This window comes from Lampetra fluviatilis, chromosome 44, assembly GCF_964198595.1.
Source record: "Lampetra fluviatilis chromosome 44, kcLamFluv1.1, whole genome shotgun sequence".
Lineage (NCBI taxonomy): Eukaryota > Metazoa > Chordata > Hyperoartia > Petromyzontiformes > Petromyzontidae > Lampetra > Lampetra fluviatilis.
In genome coordinates, this window is record NC_136318.1 from 4654386 (window position 1) to 4682029 (window position 27644).

General features: G+C 47.8%; 1 protein-coding gene across 3 annotated transcripts in view; it reads left to right on the forward strand.

The window, feature by feature from the left end:
- Window positions 1-27644, forward strand: part of LOC144947299 (uncharacterized) — a 76430-nt gene that overhangs the window by 11711 nt on the left and 37075 nt on the right. Inside the window, exons 1-7 of one of the 3 annotated variants that reach the window (XM_078876533.1) lie at window positions 4876-5074; window positions 10473-10558; window positions 12855-12972; window positions 14785-14945; window positions 18107-18248; window positions 18921-19107; window positions 20560-20722. In XM_078876533.1, coding sequence (XP_078732659.1) covers window positions 4983-5074; window positions 10473-10558; window positions 12855-12972; window positions 14785-14945; window positions 18107-18248; window positions 18921-19107; window positions 20560-20722 — 949 coding nt within the window. In that variant the 5' untranslated portion in view covers window positions 4876-4982. Of the gene's footprint in view, window positions 1-4875; window positions 5075-10472; window positions 10559-12854; window positions 12973-14784; window positions 14946-18106; window positions 18249-18920; window positions 19108-20559; window positions 20723-26551; window positions 26699-27644 lie in introns of those variants that run through there. The other 2 variants (XM_078876534.1, XM_078876535.1) reach the window with 2 other exon arrangements.

Sequence of the window (27644 nt, forward strand, 5' to 3'; positions counted from 1 at the left end):
ATACCACTGGAAATTTGCACGGCCCCAAAACTCAATAACATTACGGTAATTAAGACCACCACTTTTTTTTTCGTCTTGGTTCTTTCGGTAAAGTCAAATAGAATGGAAATAATAAAATAATAAAAATAAAACATAATAAAATAATTCTCACGCCGAAACGTCGTGAAAAGTATTTTATTATGTTTTATTTGTATTATTTTATTATTTCCATTCTACGTGACTTTACCGAAAGAACCAAGGAGATGAATCCCTGCAGTCACGAAAGCTTTAAATCGAAATTTAAGACCACCACTGTTTAGGTATTCGCAGTTGTGCCGTATGCCTCTCCGATCTGTGTTTGGTTTCTACCACATTGTCCAGCGTGATGTTTCACGTTTGGCTGCACGTTTTTGGAGTTTCTTTGGGAACAGAATGAAAGTTCATCTGATTAACATATTGATGCTGTTGATTATGATGTTGCTGTTAATGCTGCTTCTACTGATAATCAAGGTCAAGCTGATATTACTTGAACTGACTAAAGACGCTTCCGACAAATGCAGCGAAACATCGGGCATCATGCCCAACAACATGCGGTACAACCCCAAAAAGCATATCGAAGAGCTATTTACAATTGAGTGGCCTTTTGAACCAGACCTATGAAGAATGGACCCCTGTTGGCCACACTTCACGCCTTCCGAAATGTCCTAATTAAATGTATGCTAAGGTTGGGTCATTAACCAATTTTCTTGTGATTGATGTGCATCGTGCAAAGGTGGCCCCGAGAGCCAGACAAATAAAGGAAGGTGCTGTAATGATAAAAGCAAAGTGGTGCAACATTAACAAATGTGTTATGCAGTGACGACTCTTTCAGCTGTGAATCGATTTTCATATTAAGAGGACTGATGTTTGTCGGTGTCAGGAATTTTGAAAAGTGGCGATCCGATGCAAGAGCGGCGATGCACCGGCAACGATTGCAGATCGATTGCAGCGTTAGAGAAGAGGGGTGTGGAATTGTATTGATCTGTGTTTTTGTTTGGTCTTTCTGTCACGGGTGCCGCTGCGTCGTCGGTGAAGGAAATTACCGACCCCGAGCATTTGTCCCACACTGGGTTTTTAATGTTTTCTTCTACTAAAATTTGTGCCGTGTAAAAGTTTAGAAACTCAATTGGGATGGATACAACAAACAGTTTTTCCCCAAATAATGATCAGGATGTATATTTGCATCTACTCAATACTTGAATGAGTTTTTTATATTCATGTCAGTGGAATGATTTCCCCTTCTAATTGAAGATACAGATGTCTCCGTGCTCTGATGGCCAATACAGTAAATACGTTTGGCTTTCAATCGAGGTGGTTAGACTAAAGAAAGATGTGTTTTTACTTTAACAAGACATCGTTAGAATATAATGTTTAATTGGACTTGGGCAAGGCAGGATCTGACTGATAATTATGTTCAGTGGTATAATAAGGCATGGCTGGAACACAATAGGTGGAGTGTTGATTCTTTTAGAATATAATAATGCTCGGTTGTGCCATTACCATACAGGCAGGGTCTTATTATAAACAGACTGGATTGGAATATAAGATAAACTTTGTCTTTAATCAGGCACGGCTGGACTATAATGACAAAAATTACATAAACAGACCAGAGTCTGTTTCACCACAATAAATAAAACAACATGAGTTCCATTAATCAGCGTATGGGGTTTCTGGACCGATATTCCAACAGGATTTGTTTAACCAGGCAAATTCTGGACTGGATTTGACCTTCTGCTTCCCATCAGCAGTGTGACCCACTTAACAAATGCCGCCTGGAAGCCTGGTGTTAGAGGCAAGGGCTCTTCACGAACACGGAAGGCCCCGTTCACTGCATTACAGAAACATCGTTGGTGATGGGTTCTGGCTTCGGTTGAAGTCTCATATTTAATCGGTGCATATTACCTCCTATCCCGTGGATCAAAATCGTGGACATGAACAAAACATGGAACAAAAGCTGAAAGATGCAGTTAGAAGCATGGACAAGTGCATGCTTGGCATTGCACTGAGAGGTGAGAAGAGGAATACGTGGCGTCAGTGAAAATGTGCAAGGTAAAGGGGCGATGAAATGAGCCCCTGTGCAGGAGCGAGAAGAAGGCTTGATGTGTCACCGTCAGGGGCGATGGTGATTTGGGGGAAGGCCTTAATCACCCAGCATTGTACAGGTAATGGCCGATAACGAATATGATTACGCAAAATTGCCTACGTGCGATCCCTTAACCTAGTATCTATCAAAAGAGCTTGTAATTCGTCTTAGAACAAGACGGACAGGTTGGGGTTATTATAGACAGAACCGGCCAGACTAAAAACCAGCAAACCATGTCCCCCGGGCAGATTAGGCTTTGTCGCTGTTTGCACAGGGATGGGCTCGGTCTTCGCATTGTTTTCCTAAATTGCTCCTTCAGGATCGACGCGAGTTGAGAGAGGCCGGCTGGGGGTTGGGTCAGGGTTCAACGTGAAATCTCAGATGTTCTAATGTTTCCTTAATTTGCGCTGCCGCTTTAAGGAAGGGTGGGAAAAAACAACCCTTGAGATCGGTAAAAGCAGGATTTCCCAAACTATTCATCGTGACCCATTACTCTACTGTATGCCTTTCCGCTTTCGCCATTTGTCACGTTCCGATATAAAGGTGTTTCATGCCGCACATGCCTGATGATTGTTAAACATTTGGTCAGTATTAACAAGCGGATAATACACTACATAATCTATTTTTCTTTCGATTTAAAGCTTTCGTGACTGCAGGGATTCATCTTCTTGGTTCTTTCGGTAAAGTCACGTAGAATGGAAATAATAAAATAATAAAAATTCTACATAATAAAATAATAAAAATAAAACATAATAAAATAATTCTCACGACGTTTCGGCCACAACGCAAGCAGCCGTCCTCAGATGGAGAACAGGTCTGTACGTGACTTTACCGAAAGAACCAAGAAGACACATAATCTATCTTTACACGTAAAAATACAAGTGTTTTTATACATCCTATCAGCCGAATGCCCTTGTAGGAGTGTATCATTTTATCAGCAGCAGTTCGATGCAAACTCTGAACCGCTGTCTCATCAGCAGTCGGGCTTATTTGAACCTATGCTAGTGTACTGGCAGATGTTTATGGCCCAGTCATTCGTATCAAGTCATTCATAACTGGTGTGCGCGTGCATGTCTTTGTTACCACACACGCCGATTCAAATTACACTCCGCGCTCCACACTACGGACTGTATTACCTGCTTGAGAGTCATCAGGCGCGTGAATTGTGCAGCGACTTAAATGATAATTAAACAAATAAGTTATCACTGAACCCCTGGGTTAAAGTAAGATACACATCGTATCTCTATCTCTTATCGTGTACACGTACGCACTGTTTAGGTTGTGTGTCCTGGGCTGTCCGACACGAGTTTGAAAAAAATATTTCCTCCCTTCAGTCGCCGTGATTCGTTGTAATTGACGCGATTATATTCAAGAGTTTATTCTTTTTGCTCTTGTTTGTGTGTCGCATGTTATAGCTTGTTTGCTCTGTCAAGTTAGTTTTGTAAGCCTAAGGGTACTTCGGCGTTGAATGTCTAACGTATAATCTGAAGCCCCGTGGTAAACACATTATTGTATTAAGGCCTTCCTCACGCCGTGTTGGTCGTGGGGGTTATTTGACCATACTTCACCGTGCCTTGGTCATTGTGAGTTGGTGTTTATTATGGGAGGTGGGCAGGAGTGGACAGATCCAATTGTGATGTTCAGGTCAATTTGCCACCCTCTGTGAATCGGAACACAACGGGCAACCTGAATTTTCGTTTTATGAATTTGTATAAATGATACCGTGTTCTCTGGATTATGACGCACTTTCCCCTATCCCCTTGTACGTTAAAAAGCAAAAGTGTGGTGGGTCTCGCCATCAAGTAGGTGTGTGTGTTGTGTACGTGACAAGACGTGCATAACTTCATTGACATACGGCACAAGGTTTTATTTTTGGTGCGATGTAATCAGGGGAATTCGGTAATGTATGATTTACATCAAATTATTCGTTCTACGGCCGGTAAATATTGTCACGGTTCCAAGAACGCGAGTGACCGGCCAAAGTCTCTCTCTGTCCACCGCGTCGTTCCCGGATCTGGCATTTAGCGTAAATTTACCGCGTTTCGCGACCCGCAAAGGGCACGGGGGTTCGCCTCTATTTCCCAGTGTCGATTAAGAGCCCGCCAATTAATTAATTTATTAGCTGGCCCGTGTGATTAACTTGTTAAACCCAGCCGACGCCGTTGGTCACGTTATGCCGACGCGTGGTCATATCCTGCCAGGAATTTCCGAGCCCAGTCTGAACTGGCGTGGGTGACATGGGGAGGGGCTGAGAGGGGGGAGGGCTATTGGGGGGGGGGGGGCTTTAAACACACGACAATGACGTCACCGGGCCAGCCGCCCCCAGCTTTGCGAATCCGCAGCGGGCGGATACGGCCGTTAGCGTTCACCTTCGGCAGTGAATATTCGCGATAGAAAATACGAATAATAAGGAGCCAAAATCTAAGCTTCCGCGGCGTCTACCAGCGTCGGGTGGCCCCGCGGCACGATGGCGGTGGCCCCCGGGCATTTTTATTTGGCTTCGTTGGCCCGCCAGAGACGTCGAGAGGCGGGCGCCGCGCGGTCATAAAGAGAAGCGCGAATGAGGCGGCCGGCGAAACGCGCGCCGCTGGGCCCGCCCCGCCATCACATTTCCCACGCCGCACGCGCGCGGGGTCGCGCGCGATTGATCGTCGACGCGCACGTGGTGGCCGCACCGTCGCCGCCCATTGGCCGAGGCGGGCTAGCCGCGCGCGTTAACTGTAGGGAATGTGGAGGCGGCGAGACAGAGGCGCTCAGGGGAGGGAGGCGGACGGACGAGAGGGGGGACGCGGCGGTGGCAGCGCTGGCGGCGGCGGCTGAGGACGAGGAGGCGGCGGCGGCGGCGGTGGTGGTGGGCGACGCGAAGCGAGCGGCCCGCGACATGGCGGCCGTGTACTGCGTGTGCCGCCTGCCCTACGACGTGACCCGCTTCATGATCGAGTGCGACGTGTGCAAGGACTGGTTCCACGGCAGGTGCGGGCGGCCCTCCTTTTATTGTTGTTTCGGCTCTCGTGGGTTCGCCTCGGTGTCTCGTGTCCGGCTGCGTCCGTGTTTTGGTGGTGGTGGTGGGGGGTGGGGGGTGGGGGGGCTCTTGTCCTCGGCGTTGTTCGCTGGCGGCGGCCGGTAGCTGTGGTGGTTGCGGTGGTGTCAGATGGCGGAGTGGTTTGCGAGAAGGGGATCGTGAGCGATTCGGCTGGCTTGTTGATGGCTATGTAGTGTGTCGGTGGTCGGAGCGGTGTTGTTGGTTTGGTGATGGAAAGCGAGCTGGCTCGGTAGCGCTAGTTTTTTGGCTGTGGGTTGTAAGCAGCGGTTGTTTCGATGCGGTGGTTGTTGATTCGGGGTGCGAGCGAACCGGGTTGACTTGTGCGTCAGGGTTTCCCTCGTCGATCTCGCTCCGTGTCACCTTGTCTCCCCTGCGTTGTTTTTGTCTCCCCCTTTCGATCTGTATTACCGTCTCTCGCGCCGTGTCTCCCCGGTCTCCGTCTCGTTTCGATCTGTCTCCGTCTCGTTTCGATCCGTCTCCCCATCTCTCGCTTCGTTCTCTCCCCACGTCTCTCGCTGCGTCTCTCACCCCACGTCTCTTCTCGCCAAGTATTTCCCCGTCTCCCCATCTCTGTCGCTTCGTCGTTCCCGTTCCTGTCTCCATATCTCTCGCGCTGCCACCCTATTCTCACCCTCCGTATCTGTATTTCGTCGGCGCCCCGGTCAACTGAGATCGTGGTCAGTGCTGGGCCCGGTGGAGGAGTTAAAGGCGTTGGGTAGGGGGGGGGTCAGGGTGACCGAGTTTACAGCCGAGTAAATTCGTGAGTGACTCGTTCTCGTGGAGAGACTACGAGAAGAGGAGGACGAGGAGGAGGGAAAATATAGTGGTCTTTCCGGGCGAGCAGCCAACTCGTAAAATGACATGGGGGGGGACGCAGCCGCACAGCCGTCGATCAAAACAAAAGACGTTTAAAGGGATCGCCTCCTGAATCAGCCGGCGGTGCCTTTTTGGCCGTAACTTTTTAGTTTTTTTCATTTCCATAACTGCACATTCAAGCTCTTTCACCACCCACCCACCCATCATTCCCCTCTCATCGTCCTCCCTGTAACTTTCGCCGCTGGCACAGGGAACGGTTGTGTGTTGTTCGGGGGCGGTTTCTGGAAGAGCGAGAGAGGAGGAGATTGTTTTGTGAGTGTGCGCGTTGAGTGCCCGCCGGTGTGCCGTGAGAGGGGGGGACGGTGTCGTCGATGTGGTTGGGGGATGGAGGGGGGGGATGGAGGGGAGGGATGGAGGCCGGAGCGGTGGGTGTGCGTGTGTGACTTAAAAGTGTCCATGGCGGCCCGTGGTGCCTAACCACGCGCCGCCTGTTAAGTCGCCGCCGTCATCGTCGTCATCGTTTTTTGTTGTACACACCTCTTCATTGTCATTCCTTACCAAGCTCGCAGCGTCGCGCTCGCATCATTTCGCCCTCAATCGGTGGCATCGTTATCATTCGCGTAATTACGCGACGTTTCGCAACGCCCGCGGTTCGCATCGACTGTTCGCGGCATTTACCTTCAATCGCATAATGCATGTCGTCAGCGTCGCTCCCATTTATTCCCATCGTTTAACAAAATCGTCATCCGGACTACATCGTTGGCGTCCTCGCGAGCCACAATCCACGGCCCTCGTCGTTCGCGTCGTCATTTGTCCCGTCGCTCCACGTCGTCATGGTCCAGATCATTCACGGCATTTACATAATCGTCATTCGCATAATTCACATCGTCACGTTCACATTGTTTCCAGTCTTATCTTCATCGACGTCGTGATTATCATCCGAATCGTAATCATCGTTCACATCCGTGTTCAAATCTTTTAACATCCTCATAATTTACAACGTAGTTATTAAACATTATCGTTGTCATTCGCATCATAATTCGCATCCTCGTTATATCATTCACAGCATAATGATATACATCCTTGTCAATATCTTACGTTATCATTTACATCATCAACATTTACATAACACTATTTACATGATTGTTGATGTAATGAATATCCTCATCTTAATCGTTGACACCCTCATTATTAGTATTCAAGTCATAATTCCTGGCCTCATCCATAGCCATCATTCGTATTCATGTCCTCCACATCATCGTGAACTCCACATGCACATCATCTGCGATCATGTTATTGAACGACATCATCATTCACTGATCTCCAATCAAATTGTGTAAAAAATCATTATTTATTACATCGTCATCTACTTTATCATATTCATAGATAACATCCTGCACCGCCATCTCATTCACTTAATCATTTAAATTTCTCATTCATGCCTTCATATTCAACTTCATTCATATCCCTATTTGTATTTTACATCCTTATTCACATCCTCATTCCTAATCGTTCACATCCTCATTCCTCATCGTCCACGTTCTCACCCTCTTTCTCAACAGTATAACCTCTTCGTAGTTATTCGCCTCATCTAACCTAATTAATTCTACCTTTATCCCACCTCTTTTGTCATCTTTATCCATGCGTCAAGGCACAATACACTCTTCCATTGCCGTTTCTCCTCCCTGTTCTCTCCTATTGCTCCTCCTCTACATCTTCTCATCCACTTCGTTTCCTCTCCTCATCCTCCACCCCCTTCCCATCAATGTCTCATGCACTTTTCTTATACCGTTCCTCTATTGTCTCCTATTTTTCCCTTACATAATTCCTCGTCCACCTCATTTTCTGTGTCTCCGTCCCCCCTCTTCCTCCACCTCCTCTCCCATTTCCTCCCTCTTCCTGTTACTGTCTCTCTTCATTCATCCTCCTACCCCCTCTGTTAATCTCCTCTTCTTCCACCTAATATCTTCATCTCTCCCTCCTCTTCCTCGTATCTCCCTGTAGCTTCTCCCTCGTTCTGTCCTTCCTCTTACCTCCTCCCTTCGTCCGTCCCTCAACCTCCTATCTCCATCTACCTCCTCTCTTGTTCATCCGTCCCTCCACTTCCTGTGCCTCGTCTCGTGTTCATCTCTCCCTCCCTCTGCCTGCTCGCGTCCCCGGCCGTTGACGGTAGCCGCGTATTGCACGACAAAGCTGGCGATGTTTACTTTCTCGGGTCGTGTCGTGCGTGGCAGCGGGGGGGGGGGGCGTTCAGCCAAAAGCCCCCACCCCCCACACCTCTCCCTTTCTTCCTTACCCTCTTCCCTTTCTTCCTTAGCCTCTTCCCTCGCGGATCGTCGTCATCAGAACGACGTTGATAGGCAGCAAGCGATGATGAATACGTATTAATATATATGTATCACCGCCATGCCCCCTTATTACGCACGCGAGTGCTTTCCTTTCACGCGACCGGGAGGATGGCGAAAGAGAAAAAGGGGGCTTGTCCCGCGCACGCGCGTGGGTTTTGACCGCGAGTCGAGTGACTCGCACCGCGAAAAATGTCACAACGCACAATGCGCGGTTAAAGCATCCCAGTGTGACCTCGACGTGCGACTGTGCATGTGACACTGATTGTGTGTGTGTGTCACGGAGTGTGTGGATGTGAAAATGTGCTTGTGATCGTGGGACATTATTTGTCATCTTGTGTGTGTTTGTGTCAGTTACTATCTATGAGTGAATTCAACCGAGTGAAATGTGTGCGAGACGGTGTCTTGTGAGTCTTGGGAGCGGTAGTGCAACGGTTAGAGCACTGCGCTACAAACTCTCGCGACCAACACCAATGACAATGATCTGAACCAGTCCTGAGCCTCCTCTAGGTAGACTCAGCCTTAAATGAGTACCTGGTGCGCTGTGTAAACATCGCTACTGGGGAGACAAAGGCGGTCAGGCGTGGTGCTGGCCACCCAACCCCTTCGTGTGCCGTGTCGGCCGTTAAGGCTATACAGGGGATCTTTGTCTTTTTTTATCCTGTCTGTGTGATCGTTAATGCATGTGTGTGTGTGTGACTGGTTGTTTGCTTGTGTGTGTATGGGGGAGGCGGTGGTGCAAGTGGTTCGTGCATTGTGGAACGGTAACTGGTGTCGTGTGTATTTCTCGGGGCTGGGGAGACAAAGGTGGTGCTGGCCACACCACCCCCTTATGTGTCACGCCGGCTGTGGTTAGGTGCTCTTGAACAGCCCGCCTCCCCCTTGTAAGCCTAAACGATGGATCTCCGTCTTTGTTTCCACAAAACAGGAGCTGCCAGTTACCCTGCTCTGTTAACCCATAACACGTGGGTCTCAAGTTCAAATGAAAAATTAACAGACCGCATTGGCAGTGCTGTACGTGTGCTGCTTGGAAAAAGGGTCGTTGCCTGAAACGTTAGCCCACTTACATCATCATATAAGGCATTGTTTAATAATGAATGGGTGAATCGGTCAGCTTTTTTTCTGGTGAAGCCCATTGAGCTCAACTCTGTGAATGGTAACCTGGCCATTTTAGTTACACCTGGGCCTATCCCTATAACCTTCTGGCAAACTATGGGCGCCAATCAAAGTGACCTGTGCACCTAGCCTGGCACAGGCACCATTGTGACGTCACCACCACTTAGTGGTTATCGGTGTCTTTGCAGAGGTTGGTGGTTTTTGTGTTTGGTTTTCTCAGGAGGTCGAGTCCCAACCATGGCTAACATAAGTGGTGAATGTGTGATCTGGTCCTGGACCTCCCATAAATTATCTTAACCTTAAATAACCACGTGGTGAGATAGAGGTGGTTGGCGATGGTGTTGGCCACAACACCGCTCGTGCGCTATTCAGGTCTTCATATGCGCTTGGTAACACCACAGTCTTTGGGCTGCACAGGGAATCTTTGTGTTTGAGAGATTCCTACGTTCTCATTCTGTCGAGGTAGTGTGGGAGGGGGGGGGAAGTCCCCCTTCTGCTCTCGTGTGTTCCCATGAGTAGTGGTCTCCCGGCCGTGGGTATTATGCAATCGGCACGCGTAAGGAAAGTTTTTATGCACGACCCTTGTTGATGAGAGTTTTTGGCAGTCGCCATGGCGACGCTTGCCAGTGATTCAGGCATCCTGCGAGCTCACGCCGTCTCACAATGGAAAGACAAAGGGCCCCGCAAAATGCATTTTCAGCGCCGGCGAAAGCGCTGCTACTTCTCGCCCTGAAGCTCGACGGCCGACCCGTAGATTTCCTGTCCCACATTTAAGCGCGCTTTGTGTCAGCGCGTTGGCGGCGTCTGCACGCTGCCCTTCCTTCTGTCCTTGTGACTTCCTTCTAATCCACATGTTCAGTAACAAATGTGTGTGTGTTGTGTGTGCCACCCGACCCTCCCTTCCCACTCCTTCCACCCACGACCCGACGCCCCCCCCCCACTTCTTCGTGCCCTGCCTCTCCCGCCCACTTCCTCTCGCCCGGACCCCGACCCGGCCACCTCCTCTACCCCCACCCACCCCGTCTTCCCCTCCTTCCTTTCCCCCTGGCAGCTGTGTGGGGGTGGAGGAGCACCAGGCAGTCGACATCGACCTCTACCACTGCCCTAACTGCGCCAAGACCCATGGGAGCTCGCTCAGTAAGTTGCGCCGGACGGCGCCTGCCTGCACGTCCGCCCGGTGGCGGCGGCGGCCGACTCGTCTGCTTGTTCTGCTTCCCTCCACGTCTCGCCACGGTTAAGATTCGCGGTTGAGCTTGGCAAGTCCCAGGGTGGTTCGCTAGACGTGGAGCGGTTTGGTTCACCGCACGGCCACCCCCCCCCACCTCATCACCGACAGAGATTCGATGAATCGTCATGCATTGGATGGATGAGTCAATTCAAGAGCGTGTTGTTCTTTTGTCTCACTTGTGTTGTGTCATTGGTGTTAGTGTCTTTCTTGTTGGTGCAGTATGGCTCATCTTTTGTGTCTCACATGTGGACAATCCGTCTCGTTGCTTGTTACGTCATTTATTGTCTCTCGTTTGTATTGTCTGACTTGTACTGTTTCGGTTGCACGATCCGTCCCATCTTATTTGTACTGACAGATTTAGTCTCCATCCTTGTTTTGTCCCTACTCTGTACGTTCTGTCTCGTTTGTAATGTCTCGTGGTCTCGTTTATACCACCTCATTTTCACTCTTTCATTTATACTGTGCTTTATACTTGGTTTTCCACTGCCTGTTCATGTCTGTACTCTACATGCAGTCTTGTTTGTACCATCTTGATTCGTTCTGTAAGTAAGGCTGCAAAAGTTGGCACAGGATATATTTGACCAAACAAAAATAAAGTACAGCAAGTTATACGAATGGAGACATTTGTTGGAGGGACACAACTGGAAAATACGTTGGAGTATGTGTACTTAGGGCAATTATTGAAGGTGCACTGAGAACAAAATGAAAGAGACAAATACGAACAGGTTGGAGTGTATATTATTAGACCTTTGCCAGTACCAAAATATAATAATAGGGTTTTTCCCCTTTTTTTTCTGGCAACAAAACTGAAACCTTTTTACAAGGAATCATGTGTGCATTAGCAAAATACAATACAAGTATTGTAAAACTGAACTTTGTAATGATAAGGAACGTAAGATGTTTAAATAATAGTTTTCAATCATTGCCTATTACCTGCTACGACGGATCAGAAATACGGACACTGACAAAATAAAATGGAACGAGCTGAAAACTGCGCAAATAAGCGTGGAGAGGTCTATGCTTGGAATTACGCTGAGACACAAAGAGAGGAATGGCACTCAATTCTGTGTGATCTAGAATACTTCACCTCGAAAAGTGCTGGATCAATGTCGTGTCTGCCATGAGCGATTGCAATCGTTTAGTTGTCCACCAAGCCTGCCTACGTTGGACTTTCACCGTGGGATTTTTACCATGTACGCACAATTGCTCTAACGCTACGAGAACGCCCACCGCGCTGGCCTTTGGGTTTAAACGGAGCTTTTGTAAACATCGTTCTATGATGACCTCCCATGTGAACACGTTAACGGAGACAGCCCATTGGAACCCGCCACCCATGGCGGTTCTACCAACGTTGAAAAATGAGATGCTTGGTTTCCTCCCGTAGTTCGGTTGGTTGAATTCATGGCAGGGTTGTTTTTTACTTACCAGCGTTGTGGCCAATGTTTGAAACGGCTTGTTTAGTTTTTAAAGTTTGAGACCTTTACCGTGATACGTTTCCTTGTAAGAAATTTGAGCATTGCGTAAAAGTGGCTGAAAATTGCAATATATTTCTAAAATAGTAATTTTACATGCTGATAGTTGTAAAAAATGCTGACAATTACACAGCAAATGTAACAATGCAGGTAAACAGCAAGTCTGTGTGCTTTGGTAACGATTTTATCAGTTTAGTGATTGCTTGGTGACACATTATAATTGGGATTATTTTATTAGTGTTAAGTTTGGGTCTCTTATAGATCGTCAGTTGGGGAGGCACTGCTAAGATCCTAGGTTTGAATCTAGGTTTTAAACCCAGGAAAACGAGACCAATAAAAATTACGATGAGCTGCAGATTGTCTTCCCCGTGCTGTTGCATCTCTTGCTGTAGCCATGGTGCTGAGCCAGGAGTGCCCCCCCCCCCCACCACGGTGGCGTTAGGGTAATTTGCCCACACTTGATTATGCCGGTGATATGTTTTTTGGGCTTTAAAAAATCTGAAAAAATGTAAAGCGTTGAGTGACATTTGCCTAGAGAGGTTTTTAAATTCACGGGTCTCGACGGGGGCTCTTACAATTGTCCCCTCGGCGAGTCGAGCCGAGCCGATTCAAGTTTCCACAAAAATAAATTCTTTGTTGCTTGTGTTTTTTTTAATATGTCTTAATTTTTTTTTCTCCCTCGCCCCCTTTCAATGCCCCGTCTGTGTGCGTGTGTTTGCGTGTGCGCTCGCAGTGAAAAAGCGCAAGAATTGGCACCGCCATGACTACACTGAGGGCGGCGCCACCGGGAAGCCTGTGCAGACCGGCACGCCCGTCTTCGTTAAAAAGCTCCAGGGCCGCTCGTTTCCCAGGTGAGAGGCTTGGGGGAGGTGGTGGTAGGGGGTGGTGGGAGGCGGCTGGGAGCGGTGATCCCAGCGCTAATGAGTCGGCAGACATTCAATATTCCAGCCGAAATTTGTAGCTCTGCCGACAACCCTCGGCTTTATTTCAGTGAGAGAAAGGGGAGCACATTGACATTTCTGCGTCGTTGAAACGTGCCGTCTCTGCTAGTTAACGCATGGAATTGAGCCAAGGGCAGTTTGAGCAACTTTTGGTTTCATTTGCTAATGAGTCTTTGACCCGTTCACCAACCGACTGCCAAACGAACAAGGGTTATTTTACATGAGCGTATTCTGTAAAATACATTTTGGCTTCCCCCCCCCCCACCAATTATATGTTATTTTATAGTGTTGGTGTCATGCGACAAGTGGATGAATATTCCATTTGGAATTCTCGCAGTGAGCAAGATATCGTTTTGTCTGGTAAGGGTCCTCTAGGATGAGTTGACTTCAGTAGGCCTCCTTATACGCACTAGAGGGCATGCCTTACATATGCACCATGCAGTGTGTTTTGTTGGATATCCATCAAGAGTAATTTGTTTAATGCTCACTGCTGTTAAAGGCCAAATAAAGCAAATAATCGAATTGAATGATTAATGTTTATTTTATGCAAACATTGCAGAGACCAGAAACTCATTACACTTGAGAATCTTGTAGCTGAAACTCAGGTTTGTACCTAGGATCTCTGGTGCCAGCGCAGTGCTGTGACCCTTGAGCTACCCCGTCCACTTCTGAATCCCAAATGTTTTCAAATCGACACCGCTGAAAGACCATGTCGAATTTTTTTTGGCTTGGATCATTGTTCAGCCGGTGAAAAGCAGTTGAAGTTTTAAATCGGCGTGGCTTTAGCACTCAAACCCAATTGCTGTTCGAATAGGTCGCGAGGTGACGTGCTTTTGCGTTTAAAGCAGTGTACCAATCAGCCGCTGTTAATCTCCGTGACGCCTACTTGTTGGAATAGCTGGGAGTAAATTAAAACTGGTGGTGGTGTTAGCGTTGGTGACGGTGATGACGAGAGTGAATTGTGATTTTTGTTTGTAGACACGAACTAATCCAAAGGTGGCTCGCAAATCCAAAATGCCTTCCAATCCCATCAAGAGTTAAATTTTTGTTTAGTTAAAGTAGCTTAGGATCATGGGTGAGCGCGCCGTCGCTCGTAATTAAAAGGGGAAATGAATTCCGCGTAGCCACTTCTGACGACCACGCGACGTCGGCGCTCCAAGCGGCAAGTGCTAATTGCCTCCAGTAGAGCGCTAATTACAGATGGTTCATTAGATCATAATGGACGAACGCGAATACACAAGAGGTCTTGTCCCAATTTGGGTTAAATCGAGTCCACGATAGGATTGCAATATTTAAGGGGGTGATAATTGTTGCAGCGATGGCTGTGGAATAATAGTGAGGGCGAACGTGGTAATGGTGAAGGTCATTGCTGCAGGTGTGTGATGGTGCTTGTCATGGTAAGTGTGATGGTGGTGGTGGTAGTAATGATTGTTATGGTAATAGTGATAGTGGCGGTAGTGGTGAGGGTAGTAGTGATGATGAAAAATACTGGTTAAAACCATTTTAACGGTTGTGATGAGTGATGTAGCTCCTAATTATGGTTACCTGTCGACAGCCAACTGGAAACCTGGCTTACCGCAAGTGCTGAACACCACTGAGCGATGGTCTTGGTGAAAGTAGCAGTCACCGTTGCCGATTTTGGTAATGTGCTGCGGATCCCCGTGCCATTGCCAATTGCGGTGATAATTTCCCTGCGCGGTTGCCGCAATTGTTTTTATGCAGCGCCGAGGAGGTGGTGCGGAGGATGCCGGGGACCCAGCTGACGGCGGACTACATCATCGAGAACGGATTCACGTCGCCCATCATTGTGAGCAAGAAGGACGGACTTGGCATGACTGTGCCACCCCCTTCGTTCACGGTGTCCGACGTGGAACGCTATGTTGGTACGCTCTCGTCCCTCCCTGCCCACCCCCCCCCCCCCCCAAGTTCGTCCGTCCGTCCGCTAGCAACCGATAGATGTCCTCTTATTTACCTTCGTTGAACGTCAAACGCTATCTTGCTGTTCACACACCTGCCTGCCATTTCTCTTGCCATTGGGCTATTGTCTTTTATTTAACCAGGTGATAACCCATTGAGAACGTGTGCCTATTCCTTTTACAAGTCAGACTTGAGTTTTATTACTTCCTCGTTTACTGTTGCCGAGCGGCACGAGGTGGTTTGGGACACGCAACTCGCATAGGTGAGTGCGCTTAGTTCAGCTCCTGGTCAAGGGCTGATAAAATCACCCCCACTTTTTGGGTAATCAATAGCGATTTTTTCCTATAGATAGACTCACGCCTGCCTATCAGTGAAAAATGTAATATTTCCACCCACAAACTCAGGATTGCAGCACAGGCATGGCTGCTGCTTTGTTCTTGTTTGAACAGGAAAACGCTCCAACCTTAAACTTGATATCATTTTCAAGGTTGTTGTTTACTGAAGTTCTTAAATTTGCTAAGTATCTCTCAGGTTGGAACCAGCGGTGCTTTGGTTCGTGTGCTGCACCGTAAACCCTGCAACCTGAGTTCGGTTCCTGGCAACGACTAACATAAGTGGCTAGTGAATTCTGAACCAGGCCTGGACCCCACCCCTCTCCACCAACCCACACTGACTAGCGTGGTAAAGTGTAGTCAAATAACGCCCATAGGCGTCCGAGAGCGGGAAGACCTTCGTCCAGCGTGGGTTGACACGAGGAGAAAATTGTACAAGTGTTATAACACTTAGAGCCTCTGTTATGGATAGCACACTAAACCTGTAATGCTTGCACGCACTAAAGCTACTGCTGCGCATCAGGGATGTTCTTGTTGGCGGTCGGCTCAGCGCGTGGTTTGGCTTGCCAGTGCTGTGTTCGACTTTGATCCGTTGAACCTCGGACCCGGCCGTGTTTTTGTCACCCATTGCCGAAGCTTCCTTCCCTTTCTCCCTTTTCAGCCCACATGTGCGCACACTCCACTCCCAACCCCGCAGCACCCGTGGTGACGGGCTTTTTCCTACATGGCATGTCCGCTTCCACACGTCAGTCTTCGCAATGGCATTATTTCCTCAGGCACTTTTCTGCTGAATGCAAAGAGGAAAAGTCTTTTTTTGACAATCAGTGTCACCGTCCACTGGATACTTCTCATTTCTCATGGGTACTCAGTGCAGAACCACGAGCAGCCCCGGGCCCGCAGTGTAGAGAGAAGGACCATGCCTTGCCTATGTCACTCTTTACTCCCGTACAAGCTGGGTGTAGGGTGTCTCTGTAAAACTGGAGTGAATTTTCATTCCAACTTTCAACTTTGAGGTTGACCCGGTGACTCAGAGGTCTGAGTGCAGGGCTCGCACTGCTGTGAGGTCCTTCTCATCCAGGCAGCTTTCTCAAGTGTAGTGAGTCAATGATCTCAGCCCGGTCACCGGACTGATTATTATAATAAAGCCTCATCACATTCAGTTTCATTCTGAATTTGTTTTGGCTAAAGTTTAACTGTCTGAATTACAGTATCGGTCTTGTCACGAACCTCACTCTCATCTGCAGTGTGAGTGGCAAGTGCCCTCTACGGTGTGTTGACCAGAGGTCACCTTGGAGGGATCTCCACTCTGATATTTGCTTCTTTGGGCCGTTTTCAACTGCGTTGGGTTGCACTGTTGTGACAAATCTGACGGGTACAATTGGGGGAAAATACAAACAAATTAAGTAAAAATAAGCATTCATCTTTGAACATTTACTTGGCTATTTGTGAATAGGCTACATGTTTTTAACTTCTCGTGCATGCTGTGGTGTAGTAAATGTCGAGCACTATTGGAAGTTAATTATTTGCTTAACGTGTTAAGCTTCGTAAAGTGCTTTACGGCTGCAGCAGCAGCAGTATGCTTCTGATGTGATGGTGTAAAAGGGGCCGAGCCCCCGAGCGTGCCTCTAATTTAGCATTTTTGACCATGGGTGTATGTATGTACGTTGAACTTCTTTGGCCACCGTATGTAGCCAACCATGCGAATCGGAGGTGTGGGCAAGGACAACAAACTAAACACAACAAACTAAACCAGCGTTTATGCACCTGAGCACGCATGCTGGTCAAAGGGTGTGTGTGAGGACGGGGGAGGGGCTCTTAGACTCTCACCTGTGCACACGTGCATGCGTCTGGACTTTGTGTGCGTGCAGCCTGCTGGTTTAACGTTGCCTTTGATGAGGGTGTTATTAGCGGTTGGTTATCAAATGTTTGACTATGTTTGACGTAGCCAGTGATACCCTTGGACGTTTGCATAAGATAGTAGACATGCGATGATGATTCTCCCCCATCTGCCCTCCTAGCGATTCAATGATTCACTATTCAGGGTCAAGATTTGGTTTTGGACTTCGTTTGATTTTCTTCTGGTTTATACGGTCTCGTTTGTATTGTTTGTCTCATCATGTTCTGTCTCTTTTGTTCTTATTATTGTAAGTGGATCATTCGCATAAAAGATAACATTATTTATTAGTACTTGCATGGATTTATGCCTGCATAATGAGCATAAAAACTTAAGTTAGTGAACCCCGGGGGTGAGATCAAAGGCATGGGTTTTAGAGCAATGGCATATGGGTGAGTGGATGAGTGACAAATCGATTTGGCGAATCGGTTAATAATATCAACTTGTAACACATTGTACTTGGCACACTCTCAGAGAGAATGATTGAGGCACAAACAACCACAGACATGCAGGAAGGCAACCAGGCAGAGCCGACGCCAAACCCGCCACCTCACACCCCCGGCTCCCCCAAGTCCTCTATATATGAGTCTTTACATGTGGGAAAAGACCAGAACACCTGGAGAAAACCCATATGTGCAAGGGAGCAACACACTATCCCATACAGATGGAGCAGATGGAGTCCACATCTGTTGCGCCTTCTCCTGGTTGCGCCGGCCATATGGCGGCTTGACACCGATGGGAAGGGAGATTCATAAAATGTGTGATCCCACCAACCCTTGCCGCCACAGTGCTGGATTCCAGGCGTTCAGTGAGTTGTAAAGAAAGTGAATCGTTGAGTGAGTCAGTGAATAAGCCGATGATCGCTCTTGACTGCTGCCGTGCGTCGTTGCGTGTTGCGCAGGCTCGGACCGGATGATTGACGTGATCGACGTGAACCGGCAAGCGGATTTCAAGGTGACCATGAAGGAGTTCTGCGAGTATTACAACAGCACGTCGCGGCAGAAGGTGCTCAACATCATCAGCCTGGAGTTCTCCGACACCAGGTGCTCCCCTCTTCTGCGTCTCCACGTCAAAAGCAGTGTCATTTGCTTATCCAGGAGGCATCATTGGGTCTGTAGGCACTGCTTTTTCAAGTTTGGCCTTGTCCTCCAATTAGTGAGTTGTAAACTCATCGGACAGACAAACTTACAATGTTATAATTTACTGCCCTTTGTCAATCTACTGCCGGATGAACGCGTTTCCCGTGCCGTGTCAGCCATGGAGATTGTTCGACAATACTTCACACTTATCATTGCGGGTTGGTTAAGGGGAGAGTACCGCGGACCATTTCGGATGTCACTCCTCACTGATGTTAGCCGTTACCAAGAACCAAACTCAGGTCACGGTGTGTAGCGCGGTGCGTACTAACCATCGCGCCACTGTACCTCCCCCTCGTACACGCGGCAATTATCATTCCTCTTGGTTACACGGCAAAGCCTCGCCGAGTCAAGCCACTTTCAGGAGGGTCCTGTCTAGTTTATGCAGTCGAGGGCAATGTTACTGCGTGTAATCCCATTTGATTAATTTGCAGGTATTTTAACAGAATTGGGATGTTTGGCCAGTATGCATGTTACATTGTGTGTATGCTCTGTACAAAAATAAAAGATCTGTGTTTTTTAGTTGCATCATCTTTTACCACGCTGCTGCTGTCGGCGTGTGTTCGCGCGTGCGCGCAGGCTGTCGGATCTGGTGAAAGCGCCCGAACTTGTACACAAGCTCTCATGGGTGGAGAACTACTGGCCCGAGGACGCGGTATTCCCTCGGCCGTACGTGCAGAAGTACTGCCTCATGGGCGTGCGCGACAGCTACACGGACTTCCACATCGACTTTGGCGGCACCTCCGTGTGGTACCATCTGCTCAAGGTAAGGGTTCGGCCTAATCGTCCCAGCTCCGGCCCAGTGTTTGCCTCTTGGGCGATTTTCTGCAGCAAGAGCCAACGCCTGTAGTGTTAATTCTTTACATAGTAATTGGTAAAGTTGTCCCTTCACTGTCTCATCTCTCACGATATGCCAGAACTTGCTTGACCAATATTTGAACGTTTTTTTCATGAAGATTTTTATTCCGACAGCCAGAAGCTAAATGATATTCCGGTAGGGTCAACGGCATCGTACCCTAATATGTACATTTGAAAGTTTCACGGAAATTGTAGCATCCCCTGATGTTTAATGCACTGTACAGTCTCATGTGTACTGTCTTTTTACCGTCTTTATTGTCTAATTTATACAGTCAGTCCTGTAATTGTTTGTTAAAGAGCTCTCTGTTTGGGAGTGCATTTACATTCTATATGCATTTAAATCGTTACGTTAGGGAGTGAGTGACTTTATACCATTATACTTATTAAAGAGGTCCATTCAGTAGTTTCCTGTCTACGCTTGGGGTGCTTTCCTGTCCCACGTTGTTCTGCTCTCGAGATGTTCGTCCCGTGGCACTCAAACTAATATGTTTGAGCCTCGGAGCTGTAGTAAGCCGAATTAAGTGACAAACTTAACGTGATTGATTTTGGGTGCAATCGTTGGCGACCGAGTTGAGACAAAATCAAGCCCGCTGCACTTGAATTCGCTTTTTTATAATGTGTGGCTGAAACCCGCATTTCAACTCGGTATCTCGGCGGTGCGGACTCTTCTCATGTAGTATCAGTCGGGCCACGGGCAGCTCAAACGAGATGGTAACAACGAGACGAAGATTTTTATTCTTGAAAGGAATCGCGGCCAAGGGATTGGGATCCTGGAATCGGCGTGGCTGGGGCCGAGTCGTTACACTTCGAGGAACAAGAGATGGCTCTGAATTTACCGGTTATTGTTTTGTAATAGGAAACTGGGCTTAGTGGCCAAGTGTCACATTGTGGAAAGTGAACAGCTGTTCTTCTGATTCATGACCAGAGTGGGTTATTATACATTTTTGAAATACTGGCCCAATAAAAAAAATCCGTTAATCAAATCTCTGGTGGGGGTATGAATTTATACAAGCTGACCAGGCTTTTGTATTTAATAATTTGAGATTTTTATTCACAAATTCAGATTTTTTTATTTTATACTTTACGTTACGTAATAATTGAACTTGTTCGCTAAGTGACCTCATCCGATGTCATTAGACACCACTTGTGTTTGGAAAATCACGGAATATATGTAATACGTGATGTCATTTCCTGTGATGTCAGAAAGAAAGTATTATATTTGAATCGTTCGAACTTCCTCCCATAAATCAGAAATCCTGGAGCACATCCCTAATGCTGACTACCAGCGCTTTGAGCCACCCAACCTTCTGGTTTTTCATGCTGACGGGCTTTCATTTGTCGATTGGCTCCCGGCGCGCAGGGCGAGAAGATCTTCTACCTGATCAAGCCGTCGAGTGCCAACCTGGCCCGCTACGAGCGCTGGAGCTCATCGCCCAACCAGAGCGAGGTGTTCTTCGGTGACCTGGTGGACAAGTGCTACAAGTGCGTCCTCAAGCAGGGCCAGACGCTCTTCCTCCCCACCGGTGAGTCGTGAAAGCGTGACGCCGCGTCAGCTTTTCCTCGCCTCCCGAGAACCCGCCTACTCGCCGCCGCCGCCGCTCCTCCTGCTTGTCCTCCCGCCCGCTCGTTAGAATGTTGTCGGTCGTGTCATCTCTTTCTGCGCGTGGTCGGATTATAGAAATGTCCGGGGCGTCCTGCACTCCTGCCTCCACAGCATAGCCTTTGTGAGCTCGTGAAAATGATGGTAATTATGGACGACCCCAAGGGGACCCTCCTCCTCTCATCCGTGCTCTCGCCCCTCCCCCGCCAGACTTCCCCCACCATCTCCTCCCCTACTCCCTCCCTCTCCTTTTGCCTCCCTCCCCTTCTGCCTGCCGCACCCCTGCCTCACCCGCCATGCGCCATGCCTAAGGGAAAATTTAATGTTTATTTCTGCCCCCTGTCAAGATTCTGAAGCATTCCCTGAACGCAGCAGCCGCCCCACCTCTCTCCCTCCATGCTAACTCACTTACCCAGCCCCTCTGTGCAATGCAGCATTCGTGCATGCATGTTTGTTTCGATGCTTTTTGGTTCGTACGCTCAAGATACAGGTATTGAATCATTCATGTGAAAATTCATTATTCACGATGTATGCAAATCAAGTGCAAATAATATGCTAATTTAGTACTTAGGCCAATGGAGCGACTACAACTATACAGGCACAACTGTAAAAATGCAAAGATAAAACTGTGCATTCGAAGCACGAGAAGGTGCATTACAATTGTACAATAGAATTTTGATTAATACGGCATCCCCAGGATCCTGGTAAAAATTAGGAGAAAAAAACAATTGAGTCGTGCATTGAATCGCAACGCCAAAGAGCAATATTTTGTAAAATCGCTGTGGCGACAGGAGGGACGAATTGTTACACAGCACAAACAACTCCCACGGCAAAAACCGTAAACACAGATGCCCTCTTCCCATCCCCGTCCTCTTGTCCTGGTCTCTGTGGCATCCCAGGGTGGTGTTTGTCGAGTGCCTGCGTGCGTGCGGCTCTTCACGTCGTACCCCTGTGTGTGTCGGAGGCCCACCCCTTGTCTGCCCCCTCCCCGCACGCTCACCCACCCCCACCCACACCCCCACCCTCCCAAAACCGAGACCCCCCTCGGGGCCATTTTGGTTGTAGCCGCACAGCTTCTTGTCCCACAGTCATGAAAATAAAAAAAAACCCTTCCTTTTGTTGACGCTCCCTCAGTGTCCATTATGCCTCGTGGAAAAAAACATTGTTCAACAGAGCACTGGAGAAAAACAACGTGGATTAAACTGCAAGGTGTAGTCGAATGTAGAGCTTGTGTTTCTGCATCGGTAGTTTCATAATCGTCCTGTTTGTATCGCCTCGGAGAGCGCTTAACGTGAAAAGGGGCGTTTTGGTGAAAACGCAGCGTGCAAAATGCAACACGCGCCCGGCTGCTTGTTATTGGCGTCTACGGTTGAACCGTACATTCCGCCACCCCCAACGTCCCTTCCCTAGCTGCGGACAAAAACAGAAATTATAATTATTAAAACCGATGCTCCGTCGTGTTGCCACCGACAGCGATCGGTGTAACTTTACAAAGGCTGATGTTTGAGGAGGTTTGCAAGGACGCGCGACGCCGCTGCGCAGTCAGCTAAACGTGTGTTTGTGAAATGCCACGCCGGACTTCAGCTCCTTGTTTGGCTGCTAGCTGTGGTTGAACTTTTGACCTGTGAACCCCACGCCCATGCTTGCGGGGGCGACCTTTGTTTAAATAAAAAAACAAACAGGGAAAAAAAAACAGAAGTGGAAGTATCTGGGTCAGTTTCTTTTATTTTTTTTGTACCACAAAACATGGAGGGGCTGCATTCCTCCCCGTAGCGCCCTTTAAACCCCAATGACAAAGAGAAATACGAGGTTTATCATTCCTGGGGAAAACTGGGCATTTAAAAATGTTGAGGATCTGGATTGAATAAAGAGCAGTGCCAGATGGGTAGAACACACTCTCGGTCATTGCTTTGCTTGACGTAGCGGGGGTCGTGGCTTTCTTTTATGCTCCTCGTGTTTCTTTGTTTCTCGCGTTCGACAGCAGCGGCGAAAAAAAATAGGACTGTGGTTTTGGAAAAAGTTTGCTCTGCCGTGTTGCTCGCGGAGGTCTAATGGCCGCCATTATCATCGCCACCGCCTATTTATAGCTGCTTTCCAGGAATGCGCAGAGCTCGGGCTCGCAGCAGTTGCATGGTTTTACAAGAGCACTTTCGCTAACCGTGGAAAGTATTCGGGCTTGCCTCCACCCCAGTGTGTGGCCCCGCAGTTTGCACTGGGTTAGAACCGAGTCCCGCACGGTGTCAGAACCAAGTCCAGGGTTTAGCCGGGGGCTGCAACAGTAGCGACCTTGCTGTCGATTAGGGAAGCTGTTGCTGCTTCTCACAAGAAAATTGAGAAGTTGGGAAGTGTTTGCCCGCAAGAGTCAGTCTTGGACTCAACTTTTTTTACAACGCGGCCGTGTTTGAGTAAATTGCGGTCAAATCGATTGTCAGCTCTTAATATAGTTGGCAGCAGCTGCTTCGATCCGTTTTGTGTCCAAAATCTCTTTTAAACTAAACTTACTAAACTATGTTTTATTTTACCAGGTAAGACCCACTGAACTATATAGCGCTTTTTCAGAAGCGACCTGGCCACAAATAAAAGCTCAACGAAGTGGCTTGTGGAAATTTAAAGCAGCCAAATACTCTAAACGCATGATTCTAAATGTGGAGGGAAAAACCAGAGGACCCTGAGAAAAATTCACACGACCACGGGGAGAACATGCAACCTCCAAATATATACGGCCGTCATGGTCGGGATGAAACCCATGAGCTCCTTCATACCAGGTGAGGGAGTTAACATTTCAACAACGTTGAAGTACAAAGAATTCTAGACAAAATAGCTTATGAACCCAATTAAAATTGACGGAAGCAATCAATAGCGCAATCGAAGTGCAAAAAATAGCCCGCTCTTGGATTTACTGTGATAGGGATAATAGTCAAGGCTGCATTGCTTCTCATGCCATGTTATCACAGCAATTGGAAAGCAGGCTCGAACCGTGCTGGGCCATTTCAAGAAGAGACAAGCGGGTCAATGTTTGTCCCTGCCACTTAATGAGTCGTCCACGCCTCTGTGGACTCAGACCCTTGCACTCTGCCCCATACATTTAATAGCAGACAATACAACTCCTTGTATATCTCTCCACATAAATTGTTTTAATGTATTTTTCCACAACCGTCGGCCCCACGGCCTTGGAGTGCATAATTTCAGCAGCATCGATTCAAAACAAGCAAGCTCCGGACCGGTTTCAACATCGTGTCAGGCTTGCTTGAACCAACTGCCAGATGCTTTAGGTGCAAAATAATAATAACCCTCACCAATGTAATGATTATAGTTTTTCATTTTATCAAATGTTTAACAAAGTTTAATTTATGCTTGGGTTAGATTGTTTGTAAAGAATTTTTTTTACAAAAACATTACTGACCATTAGCACCGTCTCTGCGTTTGGTCTCGTCATGTCACGATTGGTTGTGAGGGTGGCGTTGGTGACCACGTGGTATCTCCCTTATAAACGAGAGATAATCGGTGTGGTTAAAGTGAGCCATGTAGCCCAGTTGGTGCGGGGGCTGACCTGTGTTAAGGCTGCTGTAGGAATACGGGCCGGACACATTTTTTATGATACCCATGTTGTCAACTGCACCAGCCTACTATCCAGTGGTCATGAGAATGTGGCACAAGAAAACCATTGATTGATTCACCCTTAATTTTGTGCTGGTTTCAATGACAATTACGTGAATTCCAGTTCCCCTGAGGAATAATGTGAAACTTCCTGAAACCCAAAAGCTGTTGTGATAAAAAAAAGTTACGTTTTCGTGACGACAAGAAACTAAACATTTGTCAACAAGGCGACGTTTCAGGCAATCACCCTTCATCATAGAGCGATTGAAAATTACATTCATGCAGAAGTTGAATCGGTTTGTAATAATTGTTTTTGTTGCATTGTGACTACAATGAATTTGTCAACACCTCTGGCAAATCATAAATATAGATTGAGTAAATATAAGAAAGAATAGATATATATGAAGCTGAAGCATGAACAGATCTTGCAGCAATGAGCTCCCCAGAGAGGAGGCTGGGTTTGCTTGTCGGTATCAGAGCCGATTTTTCCAGATTTCGCCTTAAGCACGCATTTTAAGTTGTGCTTGCAGGGCATATGCAAACTGCTTCAACGTTAGAACATTTCCACTGCTAGCATTTTGCATGCATGGCGAGGACACTACCTGCCCATCTGTATGTTGTGCAAAAGCCTCCCCCCAATTAATTCCACTCTTTGCAATCTCTTGCCTCTGAATCTTCTCATTTCCATCCCACCATCTAATTTTGTCTACATCTTTCATCTTCCCTCCATCGTTACTGAATGCTCTAACAGAGTAGTAGCCTGATCGTGTTGACCTAATTATTACCATCGACCAAATCGCCCTGCATGCTCCACATTTTTTTCGTATCCCTTGGGAGTACGTATAACACGTAGGCTTTCGCGACAAATATTATCCATAATAGAGGTTTTTGAGTTAGATTGCTTAAAATATAAATGTGTCGTTAAATTTCTCCACATCTGGCTGTCGCCTGATGATGTTGGTTGTAATGACTGGTGAAATGTCGTGCTCGAATTGTAAATGTTGTTGGTTTACTTTCCATCACACCGATGTGCTGTACTAGTAACGAATTGGCACGTTTTGTTTACTTGACAAACATTACTAATTGGCTGTGTTGGGTGGTGGCGGCGGGTTTAATGACACATTTATATTTACGCGATCTAACCTAAAAACCTCTTGTGGATCTCGGAGCGTGGGAGTCAATGTATTGACTCCTATCTTTCAGTTAAATATAACAAATATGTAGATGATGAGAATACTATCACAGGCTGGAAAACGGGAATTTTCAATCACAAAAAAACATACACTGTGTATAAAAAGCTCTCCGTCTTTAAGCATCATGCAAAACCACAATTTCCTGAGGAACTGCATTGTGGTAATCTGCTTAATTGCTGGCAGTGTTTTGTATACGCGGTGCATGCATTTGTATATTGCCAAAACCCATCTTTCAGGTGTTTTATTTTAGCACGCATGGGTTTTCTGTGGTTTCTGCAGTTTTTCTCCCACGTGCCAAAACTTCCCAACGTAACGGGACTTCCCGAAGAAGTATTGGCACTCGAGAGTGCTTTTCCCATTCAGAACCTGAATGTTATTGTTGTGTTTTTCCACGGAAAAATAATAATCCGTGAATCCCGCAAGACGGTGCAATTTACACCCATCTTCACAGATGGCTCCAGGCGCAATTGCTCGCGCTTTTGGCGTCGTGTTCACGATTTATTTTTATTTTAGTTTTTTTCTTCTTTTTGGAGACGTAAGAAAAGCGTCGCGGTGTGAGCATGCACAAGAGAACCTTGTGTGCCGCACAGTGAGGCAGCGCGTTAATGGGGGTGGGTTTAAAGGGGGCGGTGGAGGTCGGGGGGGTTTGGCAATAGGGAGGGGTTTGATGGTGAGTGGAGGGCGGTGGCGAGGGGGGGGGTTTGGCAAGAGGGGGAGGGGTTTGATGGTGAGTTCTGTCATGGCGGAATGAGGGAAGGGGGAGGGGAGCCAGAGCCCTAGATCTGGCACTGGGCAGACGGCGGCTGCCGGCGCGCTGCTAAAAATAGCAAGCGCGTTGGCGCTGCAGCTCGGTGGGACAGCGTGTACCAGCACACACGCGCAAGAGCGAGGCATTCTGTTCCTTGCTCCCTCTTCACCCGGCTTCCTCCCATCTCGCCGCTCCGCCATTCCCTTGTTTCTTGCTCCCCCTTCTCGCTCACACCTTCCCTTCTCCGTATTTTTCTCCTTTTGGCTGTGATCCAGCGCTTCGCCGACAGCCTATGGGTCGTCACGCTACAGCCGTTGCAGTCGTAGGAGTAAATGATTCATCATCCTCGGCATCGGCTATGGTCAGTCCACTGCTGGGTGAAGGCCTGCCTAGAGGCACCGCCATCTCCCTTAATCCTCAGGTTGCCGGATTCATATCGCAGCGGTCTAACCACTGCGCCGCTGTTGCACGCTGTAGTGACAAGAGAGAACTGGTTGAGACTGCAAGTTTGTTATGCGTTGGTGACCTGGGTCATCCAGTGACGACCAGTACCTATGCAATATTTGAACGGCTTAATATGGTATTTTTCAAGACGTGTGCGTGACTCCCATATTGCAGGAAAGCAAGCGGGTTGCTGACCTTTCTATCCGGAATTCTTTTATGCGAAACCTCCACGCGTGGCCTTTTTTCCCCACCTTCCTCCCACTTGCAAAATATTTTACTGTAAGTTAAACGGCCACACACTCCAGTGCAAAACTCTTCCTAAATCAAGCTTGCCTGGTTTACCGCATTCACAATAATACAGGTAGGTTGGCCTTTTTACTTGTTAATCTGTGCGGCTATCTTCATTTGGCACGTAACAATTCGGTGTTGTCCCTGCCACCATGCAATGAGATGAAATGTCGCGATATGACATCACGATTAAGTTCAAGAATGTATTATTTTCGGTCTCATTTCGACTGCCGCAGTTGTGCAGCGTCCGTCTCAAATTTTCCCTTTCCTAACTTTGTGCCTCCTTGCTACCGTTGGCGTAGAGGTAAACATCGGAACGTAATTCATATAATCGTGAATAATCAGTTCTTACACCCGTGATTCAGCGCACGTGTTCCCGAGCGTGAGAATCAATTTTAATCAGTCAATCGTCGCACGTCTGGCTGTCATTGTGTGAACGGCTGCCCCAGCCGACTGCAAGGCCGAAGCAATTTATTTGCAGGCGCCTCTCGGCTTTACAACAAACGAGCGGTGGCTTGATTTGAAATTGTTTGGGCAGAAGCCAGGTTGCGTTCCCCCTGCCTCCCTCCCTGCCC